The 20626-nt window shown below is 38.3% G+C and overlaps 1 protein-coding gene across 1 annotated transcript in view; it reads right to left on the minus strand.

Moving 5' to 3' along the window:
- Positions 1 to 850: 850 nt before the first annotated feature.
- Positions 851 to 20626, minus strand: part of LOC126350830 (protein CNPPD1) — a 40385-nt gene continuing 20609 nt past the window's right edge. Inside the window, exons 4-6 of the mRNA XM_050002551.1 lie at positions 16414 to 16542; positions 4544 to 4711; positions 851 to 1656 (exon numbers count right to left, since the gene is read on the minus strand). Coding sequence (XP_049858508.1) covers positions 1063 to 1656; positions 4544 to 4711; positions 16414 to 16542 — 891 coding nt within the window. The 3' untranslated portion in view covers positions 851 to 1062. The remainder of the gene's footprint in view (positions 1657 to 4543; positions 4712 to 16413; positions 16543 to 20626) is intronic.

The raw sequence follows: 20626 nt of genomic DNA on the forward strand, positions 1-20626 counted from the left end.
GGAAAATAAAAAAGAAATAACTCTATATGATGCTACCACATACAGTGAACATTGTGTGTAAAATTCAGAAATGAATTTTTATGGCATTCCGCAATACATATACAATAATGCCCAACTGCTCATGACACTCCACAAAAGTGTCAACAATTATGCAACAACTAACCTACTTATCTTCACCAAGTGCTATGAGTGATGGTCTTATGTGTGAATACCATTTGGATTGCAATCAATATGTATAACCTCATTATTCACAGCACCTTACAAAAGCAAATATGCCATTAGTTGATACAGTGTGAGTAATTGGAATCATCAGTTTCACTGAAAACAACGTATCTGCAACAGACAAAAAACTTAAGTATCATAATACTCTTACACTAAAATACACACAGCCTCTAATCTGAACTTTATCACAATGCTCTATTATGTTATCTCCCAGAGTGTATGGGATTGTTGTATACAATCCCATCAACCTACGCACCAGTAATGGATATTCTTACTCTTTAAAATATGATCCTAATCATTACAGCATTTTTCACATACACAACATACCTTGACTGTTCAAAGCTCTTCACCAGCCAAGGCTCCAAGAACATTAAAAACAATGAAACTTAAATTAGTTCCTCCTGTTAAGGTAATGGCTTTTTTTTTTTTTATATACAACCATTCCTCTCCACAAACATATAAATTTCACCGAGAAAGTCAAATGTGCAAAGCTCAGTTAAATACTCAGGTGCAATGCACAAATGCACAGTTCACTATTAAGACAAAAAGGCAACAGGGTTTGGTACAAGTATTATTTTCACATATTTCACAAAACTAATCGCAAGAGAGAGGAAATAAAAACAAGAAATTTTTGAGTAAAATTATAGATGTTATTCACAATCTCAAAGAATTTCACAGTCAGACTTAGTTGATTTTAAAAAGCATTTGATCAACAAGTACACCTGCAGGTAGCACAAACTTATTTTATTCTTTGTACATAGAAAAGCAGTTACCAAAAATAGCTCTATCTTGTATTTAACAACAGTTATCTTCATTTGTAAAATTTAATGTTCCCATGTTCTACTGAAAAAGGCTGATTACTTCACCCGGTGACATTTCTGCCATATGATGTGGCACTTTCAATGACCACGGTGCAATAAATGTTATCCAATGCAAAGAGGAATATGAATAATTTCCTGGTGCTGTTGTAAGGTCAAAGTAAGTGTGACCTCTTCGATTATTATTTTGTAGCCACGAGTGGTGCCAAAACCAGTCCACTAGGCTCTTCACTAGTTTCCAACTAATTTCATCATCAAAGCTGTATGAATTTATTACAGCAGGGCAAGCAGTTCCATTTCCTTCCACAGTTTCTGTAGACTGTTCTGACAACTTCATTGCAATTTCATTGACAATATTATGATTCAAGTCAACTGACACGGCAGTGTTGTCTGTATCAGATGATCCGAGAGAGGCAAGAATTAAATTTGTAACCACAGCATCAGCATTCTGCTGCTCACTGTTAGCTGTAAAATTCTGAGGTATCTCAGCAGCTGATTGACTGATGTCTTGAGTATTCCGAGAGATGGCATTTCCTGGTATTTGGCTGACAATAAATGCAGATCCTAGCAGAGCCAAAACACTTACAGTGTAACTTGTTATGCAAACAGCAGACACCTAAAAAAATAACAAAAGTCTATTATGTATCATTTGAAACTTTTCAAGAGGAAAAAATGTTTAATTTTAAAATATCTCTTACTAACCAGAAGGTATGAAAATTACAACAAAAATATGGCCATTGAAAGCCTCAAGCAGAACACAAACAATGGGTTGACCAAGCTCAGAGTATTTCAGGCACTGTGTGGTAAGAGCCACATACACAAGATCGAAAATGTTGCTAAGCTTTGGGACAATACCCTTTTCTGTAAGCTAAAGTGATATCTTCCATCTTTTTTGAAGTACTTGATACCCGAAGTACTTGGCAAATAGCTATATTAACACTTCCATTAAAAGAACACGAAACTTAATATTTACTGACACTTGCTTATATAGCAAAATTTCATTTTAAAGTTTTAAATGCATCAATTTCATGTGCTCAGTCTATTTTAACAAGTGGAAACATAACCTCACATTTTGGTTGAGATGCTCTTATAGTATGCCTGATCCTCCTCCTCCCCCCCCCCCCCCCCCCTCTTTACCATACGGTGCCATTAACACACGCGCACGCACACACACACACACACACACACACACACACACACACACACACACACACACACACACACACACACACAAGCATGTAAGCGATTTCAGCGAAGTAAATACAGTGCCACCTTGAAATAACAATAACTGTAAATAAAAAAGGTGCATTCGACCAGTCACTTATGAAAATGCAGCATTAAGTAGTGGACAGATATGTCAGCATTGTTGCATCACAAATCACAATAGAACGTCTCTAAATCAAGAGTGCAATACTTCTCTAGAATGTTCTAAGGAAGAAAGAAGAGTGTGCAAAGTTGGTCGCAGACATATTCATTGCCAAATGAAAATGCAGGGTCATCTGGCCCAAGTTTATTGAAATTCAAAATTCACACAATTCTTTACTTGAAATAAATTGTCATGGGTTACAAGATTAGTGCTAACAATATGAAACCACCACAAAACGAGAAAGTACAGAACAAGTCATTGGTGGTTCGCCAAGACCGAAGAAAATATGAATGTGATGCACAGGTTAAACAACACCGCAAAGAAATTTTCTGCATTTTACATGGTGAATGTGCTGTACACTATACTGAACTGGCAAGAGAAAATTTAGAAAACCTTGACGCATTAAAACTATATCTCCACTTTTGTCTCTGTTTTCTTAATCCAGTCTTTAAACTTTTTGGATTGATGGTGTATTTGATACAAACTACATGCACAATCAGAATACCTGTCATTTTTTAGTTGTAACCCAACTGCAATAAACAAAGGACCACACATCAAATTACATGAAAACATCAAGCACATTTTATTTGCAATTCAGGGGCATTAGGCACTTTGTGTCCAGGCTCGTTTGATGAACTTAAGCAAAGAGCATTAGTCAGTACCACTATGCCCCACCTTTTCTTTAGTTGCACTAAATAAAGGCACAGCCAACGACCTTGCTGCAATGGTATCTCCGGTTCCCATTAGATCACCGAAGTTGAGCACTGTCGGGCTGGGGTAGCACTTGGATGGGTGAACATGCGGTCTGCTGAGGGCTGTTGGCAAGTGGGTTGCACTCAGCCCTTGTGAGGCAAACTGAGGAGTTACTTGATTGAGAAGTAGCAGCTACGGTCTCGTAAACTGACATACGGCTGGGAGAGCTGTGTGCTGACCACATGCCCCTCCATATCTGCATCCAATGACGCCTGTAGGTTGAGAACGACATGGCGGCCGGTCGGTACTGTTGGGCCCTCATGGTTTGTCCGAACGGAGGTTAGTCTAGTTTAAATAAAGGCATATGCATCTGTTAATACTTTCATGTCTTGATTTGAAGACCTTGCCCTCTGCTCTCCATCCTGAAGGTGTGGCAAAATAAAAACCAGTATATAGAGGGGCCAACTGCTCATAAAATCAGAATACTTGTTGAAAAAGTGTTACTTTTCTAATCTACATTTAAAACAATTACCCTGGCAAATGTGTTGCCAACACCTCAAAAAAATTAATAAACCAATAAAATAAAACTAAATCAAATGCATGTATCTGCTATTCTGGTAGAAGGCCTTAGGCAGTAGCTGTACTGTAGTGCCACATCCTGTCTTCCAAGGATGTTATTCCTGCATGATCTGCAGAAGATTCTCTGCAGAGTTTGTAAGAGATGGTGAGAGATTATAGCACGTCAAAAGCTTACAGTCAATCCACCATGCACGCTCAGATCATTGAGAAAGTAAATATTTTTGTGTTAAGGGCAAAGATCCTTATCAATTTAGTTTCAAAATCTCAGGACATAAAGCTTTCGTCATATCCCTATTCAAGAATGGAAGTTTCCTTCAGCATGTTAGCACCCTGTTAGATCTAGACCTCACACATGCTGCCAGTGTATTGTGTTCAACAGGCTGGAAAAATATGCTTGGGCATCATCTACTGTGTGGAAAGAGGGAGGATCTCACTGGGCATAGGTGCATCAATACAGTGAAAGCAATTCAAGTGCACACACCTGCCATTACAGTCAAAACTGAAAGCTAGTAGCAATATCTATTCAGCAGACTGCACCCACATTTTCAAGCCAGGAGTAAAGCTAATAAGTAACTCCATATCAACTGTTGGAACGTGTCCTCTTCTTGGCACTATCCACCTCATTTATTCTGCAGCCAAATAAAAATAATCAGCCATTTTACACACAGATTAATGTACAGCAGTTTTTTTAACCATCCTTCAATACTGAGATCTACTCGGAGAGCATCCAATATCAAGATATCTTTAACATGATAGCTATGGAGACTGGTATTGACAGTATTGTATGGTTCAAATATATGAGGTATAACAACCAGACTGTTCATATTGCTCAGTTAAATGGTCAATAGTTATGAATTGCACTTACTGTAAGAACTGCATTCACTAATGCTGTTATGTCTACAGATTCCAGAAGTCTCTCCATGTCCGCATAAGTAAACCAACCTCTCCGTTTTCCTTCTTGTAATGCAATCTGCTTCTCGAGACACCAGAGCCTCTTCCAAAAATTCTGTTCACTCACAAAGACTTCCCAATTCTGCAACAATGTAAATAAAAGACAAAGTGACATAAAATGTTTTCCATACACAAAATGATGAATCACTGTACAAGTTAATTACTTCTTGCAGGCATGTTTTATATACAAAGGTAGTTTTACAATAAGTGTAAAATATACATGGACATTGGGATATTTTTCACATTTTCTGTCGAGTTTTAGTAACACCCTCTCATAATATTTCTCACCATACACTTTTACAAACAAACATTACAATCCCACCTTTCCGGGAAATTTGAACTAATATAAAGTTCTCGAGTACCCCAATGAGTTTGATGAGTGGCACTCCCATCATCTTCTGGTGAAGTGCAGAAATTTCACCTGAGCAATCATATATACATGTTGCCATCATGCAGTCTGCTCCCATCCAGTTCACATGCAGATGGGTTCAGACGGAGAGCCCACACTAGTCCCGTATGATCAGTCAGGCTTCACCTCATTTGTCACCTGACTATGATACGGATGGTCTCGGCATATTGCGTCCAGTAACAGGTTCCCAGCAGAGATCCACAGATAGCCACGATCTCCATTTATGACAACACTATTAGCTCAAATTTTGTTGGGTCTTTCATTACACTGTCCCAAAATCACATTACTGGACACACAATGCTGAAAGCACATCTACCCAAGAGACATTCACATCTCATGACGTGGTACCTGAGTGACCACATCAGAACTATTTTGGCCCTTCCCCCCACCAGCCTGTGACACTTGAAGGTGTCAGACAACTCCAAAGCATCGCACATGTGAAGATGACCCAGATAACTCACAGCCAGAAGATGATGAAAGCAACACTCATCAAAATGTCATGCAATTTTGATGAACCACAGAACTTTATCTTAGTTACTGAATAGCACATTACAAACCACTGTATCTAAGGCATTGGTTTTCAAACAGCTCCCACTTCAAAGCTGATAAAAGGCAGATGTGAATGCGCCAAAAGTCAATGGGCCTGAGACTGGAACAGTACAGAGAATGATGCAGGGTTTCCCCAACACCACTTCTCCAGAAAAATTGCTGTAATTATTGTGTGAAGTCTCGTGAAGCTGCACAATGTACAATGAAGCCAGTGTTCGTTTCATTCCTCAATATAGCCTTTCAAACTGTCAGGTTTGTCACTGTATCAATGGGTGTTCACTACTTGAATCAACAGAACCACAAAACTGATTCTGCATCTTTTAAAAAGACACCTTGCAACCAGGTGTAACTGTCAACTACTACTTGAGCAGGGTTACTGGATACTTCCTTTCATTAAAAGATTTAATAAAAGGCACATCTACAACTCAGCTGGGCTATCACTTTTCCTTCATCAAGAATGTTCCTAATTATCTGTGTGGCTCTCAGTGCTGCACACTATTATGGCTGAGTTATCTCCACCCAGCGTGACCTTCCAGTCACAGACCACGAATTGCATATAATATGCCCCAATAATATTTCATTTATAAGAAAAAATAAGCACAAATACACTGCAATTTTAGATGAGTAATCTTGCACTTCATTCTATTCACGCAAACTCGGAAATTACAAGAGTAAATCAAATATAAAGAAGATTTTTGTTATTAGGCATCTGTGGTTGGTAGGACTGGGTCCACACTTCTAGTATCTTTTCATGGGGTCAGGTGCGTTGGTGGGTGGGTGGTTTACAAGTGAGTAAAAGTGGCTGTTTCACACATGCAACCAATTCACCAGTAGTTCTCACAAGTTAGAGCAACACATGCACCCCTCCACTGTACAGAACTATAAAATTTCTTGCTCTTGAAAGAGTTCAAACAACAAATTTTTCAGAGATTGACTGTGCAGTTTGGGGACCAAAAACATTGTCAAGAACTTGGGTGTTGCCCACCATAGAAAATTAAGGAAGGACAATAACAAATGGCAGTTAAGGAATACAATCTTCATACCTGGATGAGCATTATGGACAAAAATATTCCAGAGGTTCAAAACATTCAAGATGACCGACAGGTGCCTGTATCCAAAACTGCAGAACAGCTCAGAATAAGTTACAGGAGTTGTCAAATGATGATCAAACAACAAAACTCGACAAAGTGTGTGCCAGCCAAATGATTTCTCACCTTTTGACCAGAAATCAGAAGTTTTGCATCTGGAGGTTTTCAGCAGCTTATCACAAGGTTTGTGAAAGCTGATGCATTTTTGATCCTATCACCACCTGCATCCCAGACAGAAGATTTATGAAAACAGGAGGAGATGGCGAGCACTTTTACATCACACCCAGGAAACTGGAGTTGGAAAACGATGACGATAATTACTTGCAACGAAACATTTGCACCACTACACTCTCGAGTAGAAACAGCCAGTATGAAGTAGCGAAAGAAAGTTATAACAGCCCAGCAAAAACAAACTTATCTTTCAGTTGGCAAGATTTTTTCAACTGTTTTCTTCAACTGACAAGCAAAATAACTCACAATTTTCGCACAAGCAATGCACAATCAATGCTACTTACCACCATAAGCTGCTGAACTGTCACAAAAGAGAAAACCAACTGATTCAAGAGGCCATTATGTCCACAACAATGCCACATCCCATACATACTCAACTCAGTCACACAATTTTAAAATCCTATGTGATTTTCACTTGTTTGGGCCACTAAAGAAGCTCTAGGAGGACTAGAATTTGAAGATGATGAGGGTATCAGGGGATTGCATGCAATTGGCTCCCAACGAAATCAGTTTCACTCAAAAATCCTGTGATAAACGCGTTCCTTCTCGTTGGCAAAAATGAATTTCGAAAACAGCAAACTACGTCAAAAAATATATAGGAATACTGTTGCATACAAATCTGTATGTCAATGGGTGCAGCTTCCACCATCCAGCTCACAAGATAGCTATGCTGAATGCTCTTGCATACAGAATCAGAACTATGTTGGACAATGACCACCTCAACTCCAAGTTTAATCATCTAATGATTGTGTTCAATGGGAACAAGTATTCCATCCATGTTATTAGGTGAACACTGTAGTGTAAGCCACGAAGGAGGACCAACACAAAGTGTGATTTCCATTCTTGAATGCAAAACTCAATGAGATAGGTGAAGTCCTAAACAGCCAGCAAATCAGACCAGTCTTCCGGCCATCCCAGAAAATTAAAGAAATGTTGCAGCCTGTTGAAGATAATCTTGGCCTAAGAGTTTCAGGGATTTATAACATTCCTTGATAGTATGGCAAAAGTTATGTGGGACAGTCTATATGGACTGTTGCTAATGGCTGCGTTGACCATCAGTCACCTGAAGTACAGGAATTTGGAACCAAAAACGAAAAATCTTTGTTGGCTGAGCACTGCCTGTTAAACAAATAAAAGATTTTGTTTTTTCACACAAGGGTTGCTAAACACATATCACATTATTTGGACTCTGATCAGGGAAGCAGCTGAAATTAAATGAACAACTTTAATAGAAACAACAGTTTTGCACTGCGAAACGATTGTAAGAATGCACTTGGTAAAGAAAGGACACAGAGGAGGACTTCACATACAGAAAATTTTGTACTGTGGCCATCCACAGCTGTAGAAATGTACAAAGATGAATACGACCACTTCAGCTGTGTGATAAATCTTTATTTGTGATCCAAATAGTTTCGCGGCATTAGAGCCACATCATCTAGTATACATATTTATTTTGTAATTTATTTCAAACAAATGTTGGGACACGTGAGGCAATACTGATACTATGGCTTATCTTAGAAGCTAGATTAAGAAAAGGCAAACCTACGTTTCTAGCATTTATAGACTTAGATAAAGCTTTTGACAATGTTGATTGGAATACTCTCTTTCAAATTCTGATGGTGGCAGGGGTAAAATACAGGGAGCAAAAGGCTATTTTCAATTTGTACAGAAACCAGATGGCAGTTATAAGAGTCGAGGCGCATGAAAGGGAAGCAGTGGTTGGGAAGGGAGTGAGACAGGGTTGTAGCCTCTCCCCAATGTTATTCAATCTGTATATTGAGCAAGCAGTGAAGGAAACAAAAGACAAATTCAGAGTAGGTATTAAAATCCATGGAGAAGAAATAAAACCTTCGAGGTTGTCGATGACATTTTAATTCTGTCAGAGACAGCAAGAGTAGTTGAATGGAATGGACAGTGTCTTGAAAGGAGGATGTAGTATGAACATAAACGAAAGCAAAATGAGGGTAATGGAATGTAGTCAAGTTAACTCGTGTAATGCTGAGGGAATTAGATTAGGAAATGACACACTTAAAGTAGTAAAGAAGTTTTGCTATTTGGGGAGCAAAATAACTGATGATGGTTGAAGTAGAGACAATATAAATGTAGACTGGAAATGGCAACGAAAGCGTTTCTGAAGAAGAGAAATTTGTTAACATCGAGTATAGATTTAAGTGTCAGGAAGTCATTTCAGAAAGTATTTGTATAGTGTGTAGCCATGAATGGAAAGGAAACATGGACGATAAATAGTTTGGACAAAAAGAGAGTAGAAGCTTTAGAATTGTGGTGCTACAGAAGAATGCTGAAGATTAGATGGATAGATCACATAACTAATGAGGTATTGAATAGAATTGGGGAGAAGAGGAGTTTGTGGCACAACTTGACTAGAAGAAGGGATCGGTTGGTAGGACATGTTCTGAGGCATCAAGTGATCACCAATAATCTTAGAGGGAGACCATGAGATGAATGCACTAAGCAGATTCAGAAGGATGTAGGCTGCAACAGGTACTGGGAGGTGAAGAAGCTTGCACAGGATAGAGTAGCATGGAGAGCTGCATCAAACCAGTCTCAGGACTGAAGATCACAACACCAGCAACAACAGCATGCTCCACTTCCATGTCAAAAACTCAGCAGCCCCCATTTAATATCACTACAACAAACACAGTGGTAGGCTTAAAATTAACACATTACTGTATTTTCTGATCAATCGTCTGGTAATCAAGGCAAGGTAAGTGGTTATTGATTTGGGAGAATGAAAACTAGTGATCAAAATACACTACTGCTGTTATGCTGGGCCTATATTGCAAACAGTAAGAGAAAGTTATTTAGTGTGATAAAAACAGAGTTCCTCAGATGAACTGAATTTGGACTCTGATGCTAGTAATAGCACTCTTATTAACTGTAAAAACTTAAATATACTATCTGACCAAAAAGTATAGGACCCTGCAAACATAGCTGGATTTCAATATAACCGCATACATGTACACATCACCAGCAGGTATGTAAATTATTATAGTTGCAAATCTCTGACAAAGGTAGAACAGCCACCACAGTGTTGTTAGTGTTTAGTATGATTTCAGGTCACAAACAATGTTGCCAAGGAACTCTTGACAGCACAACAGTGCAAATGTCACATATGTATGTGGGCTCATACTGTCAAGTTCTCTGTAAATTTGTTTCAATCACTGAAATAAAAATCACACAGTCTCAAACCGTGAAATTTCATTTAGTTTCCTCTTCACCTGTTTGGTGCTTCAGTTTTGTTGTTAGGCAATGCATAATTTTGTTACCCAAGTACTTAAATCACATAACCCAACATTTGGTTGCATACAGCTGCTCATCTTTTTAGTGATGATAATGAAGTAACCACTGACATTAGCCTCATCACAATCACAAAACCTTTAGTGACACTGTCAGTATTTAATGTGATTTTTTTGTAATAATTTTTTTAATAGCTTCATTCTACCTGCTGTTTCCACAATACAGTTTGATGCAGAAGTGACTTTCCTAACAGCTACCTTGGTAGGTGTCTCGACTTCAGTTTTTTTTTTTTTTTTATTATTATTCTTGGCAATGTAATCTTTAATTTAATTTCGGACTGTATCAGTTCTATTGGGTTGAAAGGACTGTGACGAAGTAGCAGACTAAGGCCCACTGCATGCATCAAAGACAAAGAGCAGAGAACAGCAGGGCCTCTGCAGGTCAGAGCACAGGCACAACACAGCTGCAGAGCTTCCACAGTTAAGAGCACAGAACTCATAGGGTGAAAGGAAATGGCAACTGTAGAATTGTCATTGATGGGAAAAATTTTAACAGTGATAAAACCTCTGTGACCTGTTCCTCCTATTTCAATTATGAACAGCTCTGGTCTGCATTCTTAAAGGTTACATTACGCCTTTGCTTCTATAGACGTGGATTCAAAGGGCTAATTTGGTGTCATAAACATTTATTCGAATTCAGTATTAAGAAAAACACTAATTGATGGAACTCTACTCATCCCGCACAGTAAACCACATCCTGGACAACATAATGGAAACTTCTCACCTTTTCGTAGCAGATGAGTTGTTTCCATTATTGTAAAACTTTATGCGACTGATGTACATACAAAGTTGCAGATAAAAAAAAATTAAGTTCTTTGCCACAGACTTTCTCGTTTTCGTCAAATAGTGGAACAGTGTAAGCTGGGCACTGAATATGGAATAGCTATGGCCACATGCCTGCTGCTTCATTATTTGATAAATCAAAACAATGCATCAATGGGATGTATATGCACACAAGAAAAGAAAATCCCACATGTCCCAGTTGAAAATACAGTACAACCCCACTTTTACATACCTAGAGTTAACATTTTTACACTGTTTATGACTTATCAGTCCCATCCTATTTCCTATGCCCACAATGTTAATCTGCACCTGATTTTGTGTCAACATGTTTATAATTTTCCCATGATTTACGCATTACAAAAAAAATGTTTGTGGAAAAAATATGATGCTGGCATAATGTTGGCCATCCAGTAGTGTTTACAAATATTAAGTGGTTAACTTTCTTGACAACAGGGAACTTATTCAGCGAATTTTAATGGGTGAATGAGTAAAAGTTGTAAACATTTGTGCCGTACCTCCTGCTGCTGCCGCCAAGCTCTATGTGGCGCGGTGGCTGATGTGAGTAACTAGGTTCGTTCGAATGAAGATATCATGCCGATCACAACCATTTCCGAACTGTCTCTACTGCGCAAATGCAGTTTTGTGACTTATGATCATCATGACACCTTTGTCAAACCATATTTAGCGTGTTTCGGCATATGGCCATGTGGAGCGCTAGTTGACACCATCATTCACTTTGTGTTGCTCAAATGTTTTTAGTGTATGTAAACACAGCACCGATTATGTATTGTATTCATGCTGAGCAAAACGCGTTTTGAGAATTTATTCTTGTTAAGTGCAGTATTTATGTATGTATTATTTGTGATGTTACACAAACAAACAATGTGAGTGATAGTTTGCATGTGTGTGTGGCTTTCTACATAACTGATGTGAGACACTACCCGATAACCTCAAAAAGACCAGTACAGTGCAAGAGACGCAGAGTAACGCATATTCAAATGCCATACAAAATGCTTATTTACATATTTGCACTTGACAATGACAAATTCGAAACAGGTCTTGCTAAGCATGAAAAAGTATGTAACTGGGCAGTATTTCATTATTTAATTAATGTATGACAGCTGCAAGCTTTCCAAAAACATAAATTATGACATTTGAAATAAAGTCAAACATTTCCACTTCCGAGACAGTTATCAGTTCCAGTTACATCAGCAGTTTTTATTAGATAATAAACCTTTATTAGATAATAAAAATAGTCCCAGACAAGTGCTTTGATGCTTGTTATATACATACATTATACATAAAGTGCAAGGGGATATCCTATATGTAAATTTTGCAGCTTAAAACATTACTTCCCACATTTTATATTTTCCCATGTTTTAGGCCTTTTTTAAGTCCCTTGGAAAGTGTAAAAGCGGGGTTTCACTGTACACTTTTTCCTGGGTGGAAAAGTTTTTGCCAAGGTAAGTGGCAATGTACTTTCCCTTGGAGCTGTGAAACTTACAATCCTTTGTATCATAAATGTTTTATACACTGGTGTAGAACTTCGGCACTTAAGGAAATGAAACACAGCAAAAGCAATGTATTTTGGAAAGATCTTTCACGCTCGGCGACACGTAAACAGCATAATTTCATTTCACAAAAGTATAAATATGGATTCCACAAACTACAGCACATTAGCATCCAAAGCACTGAAATCAAGATTGTGCTGCACTCTATTTGACCTAAAAATTGTGTAAATATTAATGTACATGTATAAAGATGTGTAACATTCAATGTCAGATAAGAAATGTAATTAATAGTTAGTTTCTTGGATTTATGAGAGAACTATTATTTTTATTGTCTTACATAGACAGAAATGACACGTCGTCCAATGTCTTAGTATATCAAGTAGTAGTGTTATATCAGTAGTAAAGTCAAAAATATATTATTATGAGTGCCACTTTTTAAATTTTTGCAAAATGAAGAAAAATATATTTCTGGTACAAAACATTCTCCTTTAAAGCACTTTCATATTGTGTAAACCCATTCTGGAAACACCTTACCCACTCTGGTATGGTTTCAAAGAATTCAGCGGCTTCTCAAGATCAAATCTTAACACCTTAGATGTAAATTATTCTGCATTGAATCAGCTGGAATGGATTGTGCACTGAATCAGCTGCAATGGATCACACCCTTATTACCCAAAATCACCCCAGATTGGTAACACTTAACCACTGACTCTGTCATTGCTTTGAGTATATATTATCATGCCCAGGCATGAGAAACACCCGACCCACAATCCTTCCTACACCTCCCAACATGGTCTCTACCTCATATTCAATTTACAAACTATCCTGGTCCATCTTTAAGCCACACTTCCACCTAAACCACTGCCACATGGATCATACCCTTGTGGGAGATCTAGGCACAAGGCCTGCTCTACACACCCAACCAACACACCCAACTCCAGTCCCGTCACACATATCATTTTGTATCCTATTCTAGGCAGGGCCACCAATGAAATACGTCACATCAGACACCATCTCTATTATGACTTCTGCACAGCATTTTATGTGGACACAGCCACAAATTAACTGTCCGTCAAAATTAATGGCTGCGGTCAAACTGTGGTGACAGGTAGAGTGGGCCATCCACTGGTGGAACACACTGCTGAGTACATAAGCTCGACTTTAATGGCTGCTGCACACATGGCACGATCTGTATTCTCTCCTCCTCCCCCCCCCCCCCCCCCAACCCCTACACCAGGTTCTCTGAATTACACAGATGGGAATTGTCCTTGCAACATACCTTTAATCTCAAAATCCTCCTTGTTTCAACCTTCACTAGCCCCTCCTCCATAACCTAATTTCAATCTACACTTACGCCCTCCTCTCTATAGACTTCCTGTTCCACTTTTCTAACTCTCCTCCCAGTTCACTCCTCCAAATCACTGTTCTGTCACCAAATTATCCTGCCTGCACCAATGTGAGTTCAGAGGTGCCAAATTACTATTCTGAGCACTTGCTGCCATCCCCTTTTAACCTTTAGTTACCACTCCCTCAAACTCTCCCTCCCCCTCATCACATCTTTTTACCCATCACTCACTCGGCCCAACACAACCTGTCATCCCAAATGTGCTACAATGGTGGGGCATTGTATTTGTGGCATTGTAGTTGCCCAGAACAGCATCATAATAAATTATGTAAAGATTATGTCACAACTTCAGTACTCATATTACCTGTTTCCATTATTTTTTGTCATTCTCAGAGGTGTTTAATCCACAAACAGCTTTGACATTATGTATAAAAATTTAAGAAGATTAATTTGTGCCTATTGACTACTGAACACCACAACTATATATCAAGTTGTCACCTTTACTCATATTATCCTTTTTTTCACAAGGACCTTCCATTACCAAATAACAGTACTACTCTGAAACCAGAAGTGATCATTTGCTGCTCCAACTGCTGTGTCAAGATAGTACCTTAACCATCAGTTATGTCACTGCAGAACTGCCACAAAGCCTTTCACCTACTTGTATGTTAAGAATCTTTTAAGCAAGGAGCAGATTACATGCCCACGGTGAACATTCTATTGTCTAAGAGAATTCTCATTTATTGTTCCATCTCAGTTGCTCATTTGTAATTTGACTGCATACTTCGGCTACTCAGGATCATCTTTAGATCTAAAACTAAGTGGAACTAAATATGCACCACCTAATATTTTACAACAAGTAGAAACAGTAATAGCTGTATCTAAACATAGGATTTACCTCAGTAGTTACAGCTGCAACCTATCTTGTTTACTCAGAATCACTCATTAGAGTACTTTGTTTTGCATCAGCAGTCAATGTTTTTAAATAGGTATATGTTGGAGGTAGGACAGGAGAAGGCAAAATTGAGTGAGGCTGATTGGAGGATGTGAAAGGAAGCAGGGAGGGAGTGGTGGGGACATCATGAGTTTAACAAGAGCCTGCCAATAAGCTCCACGCCCCCTCAATTACCCCCCCCCCCCCCCCAAACACACACACCTACCTTTCCTGCTACCAATCCCCTCTCTCCTTTTTATAATTTTACTATTTTATGCCATTCACATTTCACATACCCATTTTTCTCCACTTTCAGTATTTTAACGAGAATTTTTATTTAATTGTACATTATATAATTTCAGCATAACCCCTATTGTTATTCCCTTTCCCCTGTCACCAACATACACCTAATTAAAATACTGACTCCAATTGCAAAACAAAGTATGTGATATGTGGTACTGAGTTGCTGACAACTATTTAGGTAAATTCTGCATTTATTTACAGCTATTGCCTTTTCTTCTACTTAAAATAGTAGATGGTACATATTTAGTTTTACTTTGTTTTAGATCTGAACATGATCCTGATTGATAGAAACCTATAATACAATTATAAATTTGCATGTGAGATAGAACAATAAATGAGAATTATTTTAAATATAAAAACAACAGCTAAATCTCTCAAGAGGAATGTGTCGGCTAAAATGTTATTATCTGTTACTGTCAGAGAATCTTACAAAAAGTAAACCATACAAAGTGTTTAAGTTCTTAAATTACAAAATTTACAGAAAGGAGAGTCGTGCAAACAGAATGAAGTCAAGTGCATGACTTCAACCATCTGTTACAACATATCAAAAGCACTGGAAGAAATGCAGTGCAATTTTAGGCTGAAATAATGAACTTTTCTGTTGGGAAAGTTCTACAGTACTCTTTCACTCCACTAAAGAATATCTTCATAGAAATTCAAAATCAACGTTTTAATTTCACAAGTTTTAAGACAATAATCAGTAGTAATAATTAACACAGACACTATAATATAACAATATTTTACTGTGATGAATAGAAATGAAAGTACATCTGAGTTCTTTCCATATTCCAGGTGTCGCAGATGATCAACGAAAATGACTAATGTATGTACTGATGTAATAACACTCGCTGGGAACCATTTGAACACTGTACATAAACTTTTGCTCTGGTGTGGCACATTGAAATATAAACAACTAACCCCATGATGACCTCAGCTCCTAACAGAAAGTAAATCCCCAGGTGTAAAGTGTTACCGAAAATTCTGTATTACTTGTTGTATGTATTCCAATCTCTTCCTCACAACACAATTTTTGCTCTATACAACCCTCTTTAATAAAATGGGAGTTATTCCCTGTTGTCACCACAGGTTACCTATCAGCCAGTTCTCCCTTTCAGTGTTCTCCGTGTATTACATTTTTCCTTACTAGTTCTGTGGAGAACCATGGTTCCCATCAGGTCACTTTATTTCTGCATCCTTCAGTAACACCACATCTCAAATACATAGATTCTGTTTACAGCAACACAATACGCATTTTTTTTTTTTACACACATAGATACATTTCAGTTAGAAATCAAATATCAACACAAAACTTACAATAGCCTGCAGGAAGTCTCTTTCAAAACGATTCATTTCTTTCACGTCAATTCCTGCTGATGCTGCCCACTCATCATTGAAAACTTCATCTTCCTCGCCATCATCATAAAGAAATTTGCTGGCCACCATCTGAAAATACACACTTTATGGCTTAATTGACACAAAGAGAAGCAAGAAAACTAACATAAAATGCAGCTACAGCAATGGAGTAATTAAACAGAACATGAAAGATTAAATTATGAATTTGTCCCCTGATCATTTCAATAAATGCTTCTTAAGGGGTTCTCCATCCCATTATTACTGCTAAATGCTAATTGATTCCAATTATTTATACTGAGTGCCATTTGGAATACAGGACAGCAAACTACTAAGTAACAAACATTACGACACATGATCTTTAGTTATGTCCTCACACATTCTTTGCTTCTAACAATGGTGTTCAACAAAGTAAGCATATATAGACATCATAAGTGGAAACAGACAGCTCAACCCAAGCTCTTTCAATATTCTACAGCATACTACTACAGAGTATCTTGATATAGTTCAGAACAATTAACATACAATAAGTGCTATGTTTTCAGGATTCTAATCCCAGTGACAATTACATAGGACATATGTAACTTAGTAACATTTCATAAAATAAGTATCCACTTCAGGATGAAGCTCTAATGCTCAGACTGGCCATGTAGTTAAAGAAGTTTTCATTCCACCTGAAGTGGACTCTTGTTTTACGTAGATGACAATTCTATACTGTGAGAAATTATTTAGTTGCATGCTCCACATCCTCTAAGCAGTGATCTTAAATTTGCTTACTGCCTGGACTACAATCGGGTAATGTAATACTGTTCACATGGTGTCTGTTCTTTAATTTCATTGCCAGTAATCAACATACCCTTTGATGTATATTTGTTATCCTGTGCTTCTGCCGTTATTCTATGAAACATGGATCTCTTTGGAGTTTTCCAGCTCTAGCAGATGAGATGACTGAATAAAATGAGTGCTTAGATCTGAAAACCTAATCAAATTAAAACCTCCATCTCTATTTGTAAGCTTTTCTGTCACTCTCATTTCAAGACATTAATTGTTTTATCCCAGAAAATTGGAATAATGATACCAGTCTTGTTACATCACATTCCATGATTATATTCCAGACTGCATTAAGAGAAAGCTGCTAGGTTTGGCCATTTCAGCCTGATGTGTCAGTCCTGTTACACCTCAGAAGCCAGAAACTGTGGTTTCTTTGTGTGTGTGTGTGTGTGTGTGTGTGTGTGTGTGTGTGTGTGTGTGTGTGTGTGTGTGTGTGTGTACACAATCTAACTTCTGCACCATTTCTACACAATCTAACTTCTGCACCATTTCAGTGCAGTAATGTGTTCATTGTAAATAAGTATTGTAGTTGTTCTGTTATATGTTTATTACCTTATAAACATATGACACACTTGTTGGCCAAAAGCTTACTTTCTGACAGTCTCTGTGTTGTGTCTATTTGCAACTCAGTTTCTCCACTATATGGTGCACAGCAATTATTGTTTTGTGACTCTTCAAGCTTTCCCAGCAGATGTGTTGTAAATAGTCTTCAGGGGTTTGCCACTGGATCCCGTTGTGCAAATTCCACAATATCTCCTCGCAGCAACTGTCCGACATCTTCATGGGGTTCAACCTGGCTTGTGGCTAGGTATGCCTGACGGTATCCGCACACCGACACCCCGTTTTTAGAACGCGCACGCGTAGCTGCAGAAATCGCACATGCACAGTGATTTGCCATATTCAAACTCCCTCTGCCAAAAATCGCATTCTGCTCCATAGATTGAACTCACCTGGGCCTGAATGCATTACGTATCTGTCTCTCAAAATAACCGTTTTGTTGGAACACTGTCTTCAAATGTTATACTTCACTCGACAGGCTCTCAGGATCAGATAGCACATGTGCTCTATGAACTAACGTACGTAATGCACTACCGTATTGTGCAGGGTGATGGTACTTTACCTTTCCTTGATGTCTTGGTACAAAGGAAAGCAGGTGGAACCTTGGGACACAGCATCTACCGCCAGCCAACGCATACAGATCTATATCTGCAGGCCACAAGCTGAAATTTCAGAACACTGCCTCAATACAGGACATCGTATGATTTATGAAAAGACGGAAGTTATATCCCCGACATCATCTTTCTGGGACTGCGACATTAAGGAAGCCATACATATCCACACAGCTGATAATCTAATCAACAAGGATACTGGATTTCAACTGAGCACAGCCTGGAACCCTGCATTGGCTGCTATTAAATCACAACACAAGAATCAAGATTCTTTGATAACAGGCCCGTCATAACACTGGCCTAGTAAAGCCGTTGGTGAGTAATGTCTGGCTTCACTGTTGACATATGCAGCGTACAGCACACGCACAGACAGCCACTCTGCGATTTCCGTGGCTGCACATTCTTTGTACCCGTTTTCTAAAAATGGGGTGTCAGTGTGCAGATACCGTCAGTCGTACCTGCATGATCCGGCGGAAAACATGTGAAGACTACTTACAATTATCCTTTTCATAAGACTGTCGTAAACTCTAACCAATCCAATAAAAAATTTCCTGATGAAATCTGAAAAGGAGGGCAAAATAATTTTCCTTTCTTTATTAAGAGACAAATGGATGGATCAACTGGTCAAGACTTTTGCTAGAAATTCTACCTACCAACCCCTTCCTTAATGTCTCGAATCACCATTGCTGTCATGAAGAAACACTGAGATGAAGACTCTGGTTAATAGTATTTGCATGGTACAGATAGGGAGCACCAAGCCAAAGAGCTTTTACACTTTCTAATAGTATTCCAAAGAAATGAGTACTCAGAGTACCACTTCAAGAGGGTGTTTTACCGAATGTCAACTTCACCTGTTGAAATGATTGAAACCAGGAAAGAATACCCAAGGACTACACATCTGCCATAAGCTGGCCCCATCTCCAGAAAAATCTGTAAACTACTAATGAGAAATAGTATCCAATACATCTCACTACCACCAACATAAATATAAATGCATCTTTTGTAATGTTAAAGACAATCCCAGTCCCAAAAATAACATGTAAACCATGTTCTAAGAAAAAGTAGCACATCGTGTGAGACAAGCCATCTAAATACTCAAGGACAGCTAAGGGAATATCAGTGACATTCCCAAATGAAACACACAAGCAATTCAGTTGAGACTGAGCCCTGCCCGAAACAATCACAGAATGAGAAGACAAGGCCAGTATTATAGTGCTGGCACCTCATACTGAGCAACATAATGAAATTTAAAAAATAAGGAGGGATCTTAAACAGAAATTTGAGCAAGGTTTTGGAACTGACATACTTTATTAAGAACTCGCAGGTTGTCTCATATATGACAAACTCCATGGGAATGTGTTAATGACAGGCCAAAAGAAATCAAATGCACATCAAATAGGGCTGAGGCTGGACATCTGTTATAAATAGGAACACAATACCAATACCTCAGCCTGATTCGAGTCCTATCAGCAAACAAAAAGCCATTGTTAGGGAATGTCTGAAGAAGACAACCTGGTAAGTAATCAAAATCTCAGAGATCACACAAGAGAAATGTCTGATAGAAAGTACTCATTAGTATCTATGGCAAATAAGGATTTAATAGTCTCTTGACTAAAATTTTACATCGTTTGATTCAGGTACAGGAGACACACCAACTTTAAAATAACACTATCACTGTACATGCACAACTAAACACTATTAAACAGCAATACAGCTTCAATTTATTCATCTCACTGATGTTGTTGTGTGTGTCCACAGCTGCATAATTTCAAATATATGGGAAAACTACATTTGGAATAGCTATCTTTATTACCTTCTCTGGGAGAGCATAACTCTTCAGGTCATAGTTCTATTATAAAATGAATATCTAAGTGTAACAATTACTAACAGAGATAGAGGGGCTGGCCAGTACTTACCTCAGCTCAGTACAGCCGATAGAAACACAAAAAACAACCGAAAATTTAAGCTCCTTTCGGAATAAATGTTCCTTCATCAGGGAGGAGAGAGGGGAAAGAAAGGGAAGAAGGGAAAGTGGATTTAGTTACTCACAACCCAGGTTATGAAGCAACAGGGAAAGGAAAACAGGGAAGGTAGCAAGGATGGAGGCATATCTAAGTGTTTAACACATCCAAAAGAAATAATTACAGTCGCTTTCCACAAGGGCAATATTGGTCTAA

Source organism: Schistocerca gregaria, chromosome 1 (genome assembly GCF_023897955.1).
Source record: "Schistocerca gregaria isolate iqSchGreg1 chromosome 1, iqSchGreg1.2, whole genome shotgun sequence".
Lineage (NCBI taxonomy): Eukaryota > Metazoa > Arthropoda > Insecta > Orthoptera > Acrididae > Schistocerca > Schistocerca gregaria.